At 32.4% G+C, this 13,554-nt stretch overlaps 1 protein-coding gene across 1 annotated transcript in view; it reads right to left on the reverse strand.

Annotated features, from left to right (window-relative positions):
• Nucleotides 1-716: 716 nt before the first annotated feature.
• Nucleotides 717-13,554, reverse strand: part of cckbrb (cholecystokinin B receptor b) — a 37,095-nt gene continuing 24,257 nt past the window's right edge. The window contains exon 5 of the mRNA XM_088597264.1: nt 717-10,889. Coding sequence (XP_088453390.1) covers nt 10,360-10,889 — 530 coding nt within the window. The 3' untranslated portion in view covers nt 717-10,359. The remainder of the gene's footprint in view (nt 10,890-13,554) is intronic.

The following is a 13,554-nucleotide window of genomic DNA, read 5'->3' on the forward strand; positions in this document are numbered from 1 at the left end:
TATCATTCAGCATTTAATGTGTTCAGCTCACAAATTGTAAATATTCACATGAAAAGAATAGACCAGCACATATATTATAATGTGGCATCATTTATACATTATATTTCATTATTATGTTCTGGGCCAGTTTAACCTGTCTTTTTCAGAATAAAATTTGTCTAAGTCTGTATTAACATAAAGTAAAGTGTGTACTGAATTACACCACAGCATGGAAGTTGTTGTAGATCTCACATCAAGCAAAATCTAAGAAATGCAATATTCAGTATTGGTGAAAGGTCACTTGTTCTGTACATCTAAATTATCCTGTTTTGTTTTTTAAAATAAATTATGTTCAAAGGTTCACTTAGTTCTACATTAGAACCAATTTCTGTTTTTCTTTTGTTCTTCTGACTTCTAGTAATTATTTTGGTCCTGAAGACTTTTCTGTCACGTGCGCACAATTTTCTGTAGGAAAAAAAGGGTTTTCATTTGTCTATTTCATTTTGCCAGGATATTCCTGACGATGTGATCAGAGGTCTTCTGTGTTCCATTCTTTTTTAACTTTCTTCATTATGAAAAATCTATACCTCGATTCTCCCACAAATTTGTAATCCAAAGGTCTGGAACCTTCTATACACTATTCTGTTCTACCTCGGACATTCATCTAAGAAAGTCTGCCTTAACCACAGAATACACTTTAACTTTTGATTTGTACAATACAGAATTACAGTCTGGTATACAGGAGATGATAAAACAGAAAACAGCTTTATTTTGCTTCAGGCTTACAACATTGCACATGGCTCATTTAACATCCACTACTGAACATATCAACATACAGTATATACTCGATGTGTTACAAAAGCAGTAACAAGCTCCTTGATAACAATACACTGTACGAACAGTGGATAAAAACACAAACATATGACATTAGTTAAATCTACCTGATGTACAGTTAATTCTATAGAAGTATTACTGAATCACTGCTGTTACAAGGAGTTTACTTATTTTGGGTGCCATAATTGAATTGAATTGAAGAAAGACATACTGTAAACAGCATGCTGTGCTGAAAGTCACCCCCACTGATTAAGTCTCACTTTTTTTAGTAGACTTTTTGTTCAATTTGTTCAATTACTCTTTCATATTACCTCTTTGAATATCTTTATAGCATATACTGTATGTATAGATTGATATTTAAGATTGACATTTATCTATGTATTTATATTTATTGTGGGTAGAAAAGTCTAATCAAATGATTTTTCATTTTATGAAACATCTTCTTGTTGTTCATATATTTATAGGTGAGAAAAATACTGTAATGAAAAAAGAAATGAAAATCAAGGACCTGTTTACCACAGAATAAGAAATGTGAACTTACTGTAGCCTTTTTTCATTTTTTTTAAATGTAATCAGTATTCTGAGATGTAAAAACAGATAATCTTCCCAAACTGACTCAGATTATGGGTTGTGCGGCCAAATAGCATCTTTCAAATCAAAGGACCTGAAACATTACCTTGATTGGAATCTGTAAAATGTGTAGTGCTTGATTTCAACTACATCACAATATTCAGAAATATCGGACACCATAATTACAAAAGCAAAATATTCCCGTTTTGGAAAATACAAGCTTTACAAAGATGATGATGATGATGATAATTATTAATTCAGTAACCTAATACTGCAGAACTATATAGTCACACTACAACTTTAGGCAGAAGCATGCATAAGACGTAAAAGGTTGTTGTTTTTCCTGTGGAAACAGGAATGTTAACAAGTATACTGTACTGTATAGTATATTGACCATCTGTATACATTTCTAAAACACAAATCTTCTATAAGTTCAAGAAAAAATCGGATAGTTGACCATATATAGACTTCACAGGATTCATTACGTAAAATTCACACAGGTTGAAACAGAAATGGAACATAACAAAAATATTGTAAGTGAATCCACTGTATGAAAAGTTGCAGATATGGGTATATTCAGGTAATGCTTAAAAACTGACTGATTATTAAAAGATGACAGATGCAGATCTTCACTTTTAAAATTATAGCCGTATGCAACTGGGAATTAGCCCAGTACTTTTAAAAATAAATTGACTTCTAATGCAATGCAAGCTAAAAATTAATCATGGTTCACTACCATGGTTTGATATTGCATTAAGTGTCATAATATTTTCCTACCTACATATTCCCATGGATGATATTCTCGCTTTTCATTTATTTTTTATAAGGAAACAGATGTTACTAGTACTCAGTGTACAAAGTTTTTGCATATATTCCAGGACTATTTCACTTTCTCTGGTATAAATACAGTATAGAAAACAATAGGAAAAAAAAACAACAATCACAAATATTATGATATTATTTATGTATGTATAGTATTAGAGATTATTTGATGTGACTCAGTTTATTTTATTTAGATTATCTATATACTGTAGTCAAACTACAGTACATAAAATGCTTATGACTATAATAGGTATTTGTCTGTAATGTAGTTCCTTTTCCAGATGCAGTATTTTGAAATCAGAGCAACATCTGATGACATCACTGTACACATTTCAGATATTAACACATAGCTTCTAAAGACACGTCAGTATTGTCCTGTCTTCATCGGTTAGTAGGAAGTGAATGGTAGAGATGAAAATGTATTCCCAGTAAGAAGTTCTGAACAGCTGTCACAATAAAAGCAGGTTCATGGATATGATTTAACTTGTTAGCACCCTAACCCAAAGTTTTAAACCTAATATTAAAACCTCACACTCATTGCTCTTTTAATAAACACATGAGAAAATACCTCAGCAGTTACTACAGTGTACTTTTTCCATGTCAATTTCTAGGTCAATGAATACTGAGAATGAGTACTGTATGACCAGTCCTGAAGTTTGAAGTTTGCATTGTATGTAAAATGGAACTGTACGATATGAAGTGTGTCATTAAACAGAGTAAACATTTCTTCTTTTATCCTTTTTATATGGGATACAATGCAGTCTCTGGAAATGACCTCTTTTTCTTCTTACTGTATATAAAACACATTTTGTATCTTTGAAAATAATGAGTAATATCTTCATGCAGCATCACAGTTTATGTGCCTAAATTATGCTAAAAAAAATACTCCTGATCACATCACAAGAGCGTTCTTCATTTTATTTTTCTGCTCATCTTTTTCTTAATGATCACTTTTACGTGCACAATCAAAGCTACGATACACAAATGTCTTTTCTGGAATATCTACTGTTTATATAGCACTCTTTATATTTGACAAGATTATGTTGCAATAAAATTAAATCTTCCTGTCAGAAGACAATATAATTTAGAAATATTTACAAAACAGTGGAAAGTTTCAATTTTGACAAAATTCATATACTGTACTTGCACGTGACAGATATTGTGGACTATTAAAAAAGAATATGGATTTAAATTATATGTTTTTAATATTTGCACCAAGAAGGGAAACAATAACAATTACATATTTGTGAATGAGTCTAATTCTGTAAGTGCAACAAACGGTTGAGAATATTAAAAAACAAAACAAAATCCAACTTTACATTGAAAACAATAATAGACTTATTTATAGTATATCAACTTATCATACCAGGATAATTCATTACATCAACAACTTTCTCAACAAGGTGAGCCGGTATTGACAAAAATATTGTTCAATAGCTTTCAGCTTCTGTAATCTTGTGTTGTGGCATGATATATATATATACACTGTATATACTACGAAAATAGTAAATTCACTTAAAAGAAGTAACTTTTTCATGTGCAGAAAAGAATTCTAACTACATTTCATTTACAAATTTCAATAAAATCACATTATTTTTGTCTTTTAATGGCTGCTATTTACAATTTAATTTAATGTAGTTTTTTTTTGTGTGCGTGCATGTGTCTTAATAACGTGCGGTCAAGAGAAAGTGCCAACACAAGCATAGGAACTCCTGACAAATAACACATGTCAGAAAGGTCATAAAACAAGTGGAATCCTTGAAATCTAAAAGTGCTAGCAATATTTTGTTTAATTTTCAACTGCAATGAAAAACTAAGTGCTTTTTGGATGTCTTCACAAAGAAAGGAATAGGAAAAGTCTGTGTAAAAGAAGATCAGTAACTAAAGGGAAATAGATCCTAGACTAAGAGCAGACACCAGACCTTCCCGTTAAAGTTTTCCTTTCATTTAAGTGTCCCACTTTTTTAACTGTTTCACATTTTCCTTTTTGTTGTAATGAGACATGATTTCTGTAACCTTAATGCATATGAAGGTCAAAGCAGCGCGTTGTGCATTGTGACATTCTGGCGCCATAGCCCAGTCTTTTTTATTCACTTCACTGCTCCTTTCCGGTTACATTGCCAACTTTAATGTGCTGTGCAAGCAAAGAGAGACACTTCCTGTAACAGTGCCAAAAGACCTGTAGCAGATTCATACAAAGACTCTGGTGTCAGAAACACTTATGTTAACAAATGCATCATTTCTGCCAATGGAGATCATTGAGAAAGCAACATTTTTTGTGTTTATCATCATGGCTACTGTTAGTAATAACAACAAGTTAGTAATAAGGTATTCAAGCAACTGCATTTTTTCCTCACGTCTTTGCTTGGATTTCAGTGCAATGACCAAAATGTAACTGCTTGTCAAATCGCCAATCTAATCTGGTTCACACAAGATAGGCAGCTCTATTTTCGGTTTTACAAACAAACTATAGTCTGGCATATAACTAATACAGTAGGTATTTCCAAATGATTCAATGACTAATGGTCTATTTAGAGCACGTCGAAGGTCCTCTAATGAAGAAATTTTAACTTTGCATAATGTATGGGCTATGTTAATAACAACTATCTCTGTGATTAAGCAAAATGGCAACACTGGGAAAGTACTGTTTATAGTTAGGATATCATCGGCACACCATGTAGCAGCAGACTGTAACTTGTTGGGCACCTTGTTATCAGGTAAAGTTGAAAAGAGACAGATACTGTAGCTCAACACTATATATTTCAGTGGGTAAGTGCACATTGTCTCTCCTGTGCTGTTTATACAGCTGTGGCAGTCTGCCAAGCTGACTAACAATTTGCAGCTCCAGATATAAGAATAAAACAACAATTAATCAATGATTCCATGAATGAAATGGATAAAAACCGAATAAAAGTTCTTTCCTCCCTCAGAGAATGCAGTTACTTGTATGAGGCAGAAGGAGTTGTTGCATTTTCTGTATATTCCAAAAGTATAAATTTAGATAAGTTTTAGACCAAATCAGCTAAGTGTTTTCACTTAAAACCCTTTCTACTAATTTTAATATTTGCATATTACTAACACGTGAGTAGCAGTACTGAGATAAATTCCCAAAAGAATCAGAAAATAAAAACAGTTCAGTCCAAAACAATGAAAATGGTTTGCAAATGTCATCTGGATTCAGAAGCTTGCAACAGTAAGTGGTTGTTAAACAGTGGCTGAGTGGTATTTACATATGGCAATCTAGTCATTCCCCAGAAAAAAACTAACTCTCAACAGATTTCCTGTGGACTTCAATGCCAGCTGACTTCAGATTGTTCTTACAAATTTCATCTATACTGACTATATCAGAGATAATTTGCAATGAAATAATGTAACTAGAGATTTACAGCATGCCCTTGAGGAAACCAAAATTTCCTTATCTTTGTTTTTAATCATCATTCTTTCAAAGTAAAATGTGAAACCAATTCCAAATGTTAGTGTCTTTCTGTTGTAATTTTGTTGTTTGCTGCTGACAGGGCTGCAAAATAATTTATTTCAAAAGAAATATGTGCAAAACATCTGATTAAAAAATTATGTTAGATATGAAGGATGCCAACACACTTGAAAAAAACTTTTTTTGCTTTTGTGCTCTACCAGTGCGGTATTACACATTCACATGTTAAGTACACGTGAAATATTTAGACAGCACATAAATGGGGACAAATCAGTCTTTCCAATCAAAAAATGCTAAGCTTCTTGTCATAGGTTTCTAGAGTTCTTAGCTCTGATACAGTATATAATGATACACACCTCTAATTTAAGAGAAAGTGGATTTTTAAAAACATTTTAAATGATATTAAAATCAAGGGAAGAAGTACCATTGTGTGCCATATTTGTAGTGGTGACTGGTCAATCATGTCATGACAACTCTGCGGGATTTTCCTGTGAATGTTTTTGATTATAAGAACATAGCAATAACAGCTTCTGTCAACACTTTTGCATGTGTCCATTAGAGAGGTTGAATATACATATAATATATAATGGTCTTTTATCTTCAAATTTTAATGTAGTTTCCAAAAATGGATATAATCCATATTTCATTAGAACAAAGGCTTTGTTTCTGATAAATGGTTTCTAGTTCTGAAAACTGCTGCTACATAATTTATGGGGGTTACTTTTTGCAATAGAAGCAACATTGAAGAGATGTTAATACTGCCAGCAAAGCAATAATTATTTCTTTATATGAGCACGCTAATAGAATCAGGAAGAGACCCAATCACGATGGGTAAGGTAGTGATGTGCAGTATAATAAATCTTAAACCAAATATCTACTTATCCTAAAAAATGACCAAGGGTCAGGATAAAAGGTATATCCGTGTAGTCTGAATTTTAACTCTACCCACTAAATAGGAATATATGCATTTCTTAATAGACATAAGTATATATACAGCATGATAGAAGAAATTGTAAGATTTATATCGTAAGTTCTATGGAAAAAACAAAATTATAACTGTACAATCAGAGAAGAAATATGTGTTTAGACTGTCTTTAGAGTGATAAATTAATAAAATGTATTTGCATATGAAATCCATTACTTTCTTTGAAAAGAAAGCCAATCTTTTTTACTTATTTCAAAGGGTTTACTGTGAATTTCTGCCCAAGATCTAAACAGTGGCTCAGATATGATTCTTTACTGCCAAGGCTCTATTATTGTAATTTAAAAAGATTGTATATTAATAAGTGTTATATTGTCATTCTTTTTTACACAATATTCTGTTATCGTATAAATTAGAAGAAGTGTTAAAAGATATTTACTGTACTGTATAGACAGTAACAAGTTTTAGTCTGTTTTAATCAACATATTAGACTAATCAAATCTTCTCCAAATGATCCCAGACACACGGCTTCCCTATTAAATGTGAGCACACTGGTGTGCCTTTAAACATCAAAATGCATAGAGCATTTGTAAAGTAGAGCTGGCTGGCTGTTCAGGGATGTAAGGATATTGGTAATGTACTGTAGGTATCCCAGTGAAGGAAGATGAACAAATGTATGCGGGCCACTAGTCCCTCATTTGGTGTTTTCAGACTAGATCAACATTTTCAAACATAAAATAAATATTCAAACATAAAACTAATATACAGTTTGTATAATCACTTTAAAATCTCATTTTAAATATAATTTTTTAGTATATTAATAGCCAGAAAATAATCCTCCTGGATTTTATCATTAGCTGGCACAAATAAAGCAGTAGAAATGTTCTCTTTTGTGCACAAATCAGTTACGTGTGTACATTGGTGGTGAGGCTTTTTATATTGCACTAAAATTAATGTTGATCTTTTGATTAATACATATCAGACTCCTGCAATGGTGGTGATATCATAACAGAAGTTGAAGTAAAGGTGGAAAAGAAAAAAAGTAATAATAAGTGTTGGGAAACCAATATCAGTGTACAGCCAAAGGTATAAAGTAATTTACCCTCAAAACTTAGAAGACAGCATCAAAATATGCTTCTTGATCAAAAGTGTCTAGTCACTGTCATGAAAATAATATAATCTGTGTTGATTTTAATACATACATATCTTGAGCCAACATTACCGGCTCGTTTTACATTGTGTTTTAAAACGTCTTTTTAAATAAAAAGGCAAATAAAATCAAACTGAAGATTTATCAATTTATGGTTGTTAGTTAAAATTACTATTTATCAGTTCAGATAAGCACATCAGTTTTGACATTAGTATTTTATGACCTTCAACGGGGAAGAGAACATGTACACTTAAATTTGGAGGAAATGGGTTTGGCATTCACTGAAAAAGACATCAACACTTTTTTTTTCTCCAAACTAAATGGAAACATTTCTTCAAACTTTTATTTTAAAATTGTGAATGTAGATTTTCAGAAAATCCTGAGAAAGTCGGGAAAATCTATGCAACATATAGATTACTAAGGCTTCTGTGTTATCTACAGAATTTGAAAGGGAAGGAGGGAATTATGCTTTTTAATTTAATTTCTTCATACCTTGTTCTGAGGTATATAATTAACAAATTTATGTAGAAATAAATAATAAGAGATTTGGACACCTGATGATTTGGGGGCTTTCTTGTTTTGCTGTACATAAATGCATTTTCTTTCTTCTTTAATGAATGTTCTGTATGTGAAAATAATGATTCTAAAAAAAACATACCTTCTCACATTAAACATATGGCACTTTTCATTTTGTTGACACAGTACCAGTATGATGATATCTTTTATCTTTGGAATGCCCAATTTACAGATTCAATTCTCCACTAAAAACCATATATGAATGAAAACTTTGTTTTTTTTTCTGACTTTTCAATTTTAACACTCATGGAAACTAAATAAATTCTCAATGTTCTTTAACCAAGACTCTTCAAATTAGTAAGCATTATTTTTACATTTAAACAATATGCTATTGCTTTCCTGGGAGACTTTATTTCATATTTTACATATTAATACATTGATAAAAGTAGGAAAAAAATACAATTGGTATTAAAACACAAGGATACCTGTGTTTAGCACTGTATCTGTACAACAAGTAGACAATGCTATTCAACTATAAAGAAAATGATTTTTAAGCACTAGAATAATACTTTAAAACTGAAAATATTTTGCATGTTTTTCCTATTACTGAAGTTCACATTGAACTCCCATACTTTCAATTGTTTCACTAACTTATACAGAAATTACAAAAAAGCTTTTGTTTTTATTGATAACTAGAACACTACTGTTTTATGCTTCTTTGCTATAGTACTTCTAACTTCTGTTTTTTTAATTTTATCCTAAACATTAATTAATTTGTTCCACAAACAAATTATTTGTTTTACAAAAACAACAGCAATAAGTTCATGTTTTTTCTGAGGCTACAGTTTAGTGATGCAATTTAGAATTATTTCACATTTTCAAAATTTGTGGTTCAGTGACTTCAATTAATCAGAAATATTTATTTACAAACTATAATGTCAGACAAAAATTGGAACTGCGGATCAATTAAACTCACAATATTCACTATCATTCTAAGTTTAAAAATAATTGACACTCTTTTGTAGCCTTCAGTTATGGATCAGAATGTTTTCTGTTACAAACTCTCTGTAACAAAATGCAGTTTAATTTATAGGTGGAGTGTAATACAGGACAATGCTTCTCATTTTGAAACAGTGTAAATGCTGACGTCAGTTATTAGTTTCATCAACAATAGCCCATTTTTAACCATTGAAGACAAAGGAAAACTGAAGAAACAAGGAAAGGGCCCTTTCCTAGACAACGTATCATAGTTTCACTGATTAGCAGTGCATCAAAAGAAATATAAAAGCATGAGGAAATTGAAGTACTACAAATTGACAGTGTTGTACTCGTCTGAAGCTGAGGGTGGAATAATTTAATACAGCTTACCTCTGTGATCCCAACATTAATAAATGTACGAAATGATAATTGGTCATGAAGACATTAGAATGCAACAATGCTGTACCATTTGTAGCCAGAACTAGAAAGGAATTAGAGAAAAATCAGAGATTCTGTCACCTGCCACTCCTCCAATACCCACTTGAGAAAAATGTAAAAAAGGAAAGTAAACTAATATCTTTTAAATTACTGTAGGTGAGGAAAGTGGGCATATACTGGGGAGTTGTTTACCAACCAGGCATATAACCAACCACATGTCTTGAGTTTAACGGATAGATTTTTGCAGCTCAGACCTACTGTAAAATACATTTTCTCTAGTGATAATTTGACATTTATTAGCTTGAAATTAATTCTATCATGTATTCCTTTGCTTAGTTCTGGATTTTTTAATTCCAATGTTGAAGATCAGGATATTTAACGGCCTACAGCTAAAAGGGGGGAAATGTAATACTCATTCAGTTTGTCTATGAAAACAACCTGTCCTACTGGTTTTCTACCTGGTCAGTTAAAATGCAAGTGAGGTCATTTTTGTTCTTCTTAAAATCCTCACAGATTTAAAGATTAATGCACCAACAACTGTCTCCAGTTAATCAGGGCATGACAACAAGTACAGTGACATAAAATCAAAAATATAAACATGCACAACAACAACATGTCAATGGAAAAAGAGGTGAAAGCAAATCAAGAAAAATCCAATAAATAAGGATGGAATACTGCTAGTATCCCTCTTGATGTGGTAAACTGGAGTCTCTCAGATCAGGAGGGGCCCAGGGTACTGACAGTTGTATAACTAAACTTGGAAAGTGAGGCTCCAGTAGCTACTATGTCATCTTCGGACTCTCTCAGTCGCCTACAGGGCTTCCAGCAGCAAGCAAAAGTAGCTAAAAAGGCTTTGCGGAAACGCTTGTTCATGAAGCAGTAGATGATGGGGTTGACGCAAGCTGAGGTGTAGCTCAGCAAGTGGATGAAAGAAATGGGCGCTCCTGAAAGCGCGTTGCTAGCTGATTGATGATCAAAGGCCTTCCATGTATTGACTGAGTAGAGTGGCATCCAGCAGACAAAAAACATGGTCACAATGACGATCAGCATGCGAATGACGCGCTTCTTGGCCATTAGCTTGGCTTCTGAGGTATTGCTACGTGGGCGGTCCAGCTTTGTCCCACCACAAGGCGTCAGAGTGGACATCTCCATTGTGTTGGGGCGTTTTGACACCTGGATGTAACAGCCGTCCCCCTCATCACAACTGGGAGAGGCACTTCCAAGACCATTTAGACCATTCTTTTGTGCTAAAAGAAGAAATGAGGGAAGGAAGCCATAAGTACAACATTAACAGAGTTTTCACATTTTTCTGTAGAAGTGGCAGATAAACTTGCATGGTATTATCAGTTTCAAGATTTTAACTTTAGTATTGAAAATGTAATGTCAAGTATTTTAAGATACCACTTCTATAGGAGTTGGTGTTCTAATATACTGTAATAGAGAAAGGATATTTCCTTTTTCAGCATAGAACTTCTTTTAAGCATCCATCCATTTTCTAATTGCTTTATTCAATTCAGGGTCATGAGGAGGCCAGAGCCTATCTCATCAAGCAACGGGCTTAAGCACTGGATGGGACACCAGTCATCACAAGGCACACAAAAAACATGCACATACTCAAAACAGGGCCAAATTCACAGAAGCCAATTAACCTACTAGCATGTCTCTGAACTGTGGGAGGAAACCAAAGCACCCGGAAAAAACCAGCACAAACATGGGGAGAAAATACAAACTCCACAGAGATAGCACACTGGAATCTGGAACTGGAATTGATCCCAGGGCTCCAGTGCTTGAGGCAGCAATGCTATACAATGTGCCGTCCAGAGCCGCATTTAAATATAGATATTTTTATAAATTACAGGTAACTAACTAAATAGACAGCATTTTTTTGCAAAACTTAGTTCAGATATATCTGGGCGTATTAAAAATGATACACTTGATTACTTTTGAAGCTCATACATGTGGCACACATATTTCCTTATCTTTATCTGATACGGAAAATATTTAACCGTATCTTTATCTTTTAGAGACATAATTAACATACTGTATTCTTGCAAAAAAAAATAAAGAGAGAAAAATCTATTTAAAGGTTGACTTTAAACAGGCAAAAAGAACTGTGGAACCATAGTAAAAATTAAAGAAGGATACTATATTCTACTCTGATTAAAAAAAACTAATTAATTCTACTAAGACATTATGAGGGACTGCTTGACCACATCAAACTGCGATCGTTTCTGATTAGTGTCTTAATATGGGAAAAATATAGGATTTTTTTTTCTGATATCTCAGTTTTTTATATATTAAAAATTATATCATAATTTTACATTAAAAATTTGGCAGCACTTCTTGTTCAGGAGCCCTGAGAAGTCCTGGCATGTTCTGTCTGTGAATTCAGTTCACACAGTCTCAGTGGTGGTTTTCATCGTGTTGACATGCAGTCAGGACCAGACTGGCCATCAACAAATAATGCAATTGAAATTGTGTTCTAAAAATGTCTGAGAGCTTCCATGAGATGTACTGATGACTCATTCGATGAAGAAATATCTGAAAATGTCAAGCAATCATATTGTAGAGGAAATAGAAATGTCATAATTCAAAATTGAAACGTAAATTATTGGACCATGAAGTACACCTGAGCATTGTTCCATTCCTCTTTGGCACATGAGGTATAAACACAAAATAAAATGAATACATGTTCAAACAGAGTTTAAGTAATCAGTATCTGCGTCATTTTTTAATAGCTCTATATAATACTTTTCCCCATACATACTGAGAAACAAAAGGCTGTTTCTCAGTTTACTTTCTCCTGTACATGCTGTATAAGGTATTAAGTGTTATTTTTTTAAAAAATCTGTTATCATAGCATGTATATATCCTTTCTGACCTTGCTTTGTTTTAAATATTTAACTATTCTGAGCAGCTTTCTTTAGAATGTGTGATTACCATGATAGGAATAAATCACAAAGTGCCTGCAATAGTGCAGATTGTCACGTTTCATAACAGCTGCTAACAGACATTTTTGAATTCTTTGATGTTCTATGCATGCAAATAAATATTTTACATTTCAGAATAAATACATTAATAAAGATTCCAACATTTCAAAAGTTAAAATGCTTGAAACATTCATAAATGTTGTGAAATTGTTGTGTAAAAAAGTATTTTTTTATTCAACTGCATCATATAAATATATTGCAGTGTTTCATCTTAGTAGTTAAACATGATGCATCCCAAATCTTGGTAGTAAAAATAAGTTTAGGGGGAAAAAACAGCAATAGTCATATATCTAATGGCTTTGCAAGACATATTGCCTTTTTCTCTAAATCCAAATTGGTGGGTTTAACCAATGCAAAATAAAAAATAATTATTTTAAAATCACATTTTTAAATTGAAGAAAAAAAGAGTAACAGCCTCTATCACAATAGAATAGTACTGTATGGCTCATGAATAACACTCAAAGTATGTTTAAAATAATGATCATCAGAACTGCACTAGCTCTGAGCAGATAAGGAACATTTCTCTGTGTTCTTTTCAAATAGCATCTGCAGAGGGTTTGGTGCATCTTTATCTAAACGTTGAAATAAATAGTGTAAGATCTTAATATCACCACCTGGCTTTTGACACATTAAATATAATCTTTTTTAACATGTGCAGACTTCTATTATTTTCTTTAACACCACATACAGTATCTTCATAATGAATACCTTTAGTGCCTATGGAAATTTGCTGATACAAACCATACAGTGTCAGGTAAAATATGCAATGTTGCAATCTCAAAACTGCAACAAGATCATGGTCAGGATATGAGCATACAACAGTGATCCACAATCAAGAATTACTTTTTTTCTCTGGATTTTATTATTTAGGTGCTAAATTGTTTTAAAATTTTCAATTTTCAATGATTTTCAGAAATATATT

The sequence above is a fragment of the Lepisosteus platostomus genome, chromosome 2, assembly GCF_059453375.1.
Source record: "Lepisosteus platostomus isolate fLepPlt1 chromosome 2, fLepPlt1.hap1, whole genome shotgun sequence".
Classification (NCBI taxonomy): Eukaryota; Metazoa; Chordata; class Actinopteri; order Semionotiformes; family Lepisosteidae; genus Lepisosteus; species Lepisosteus platostomus.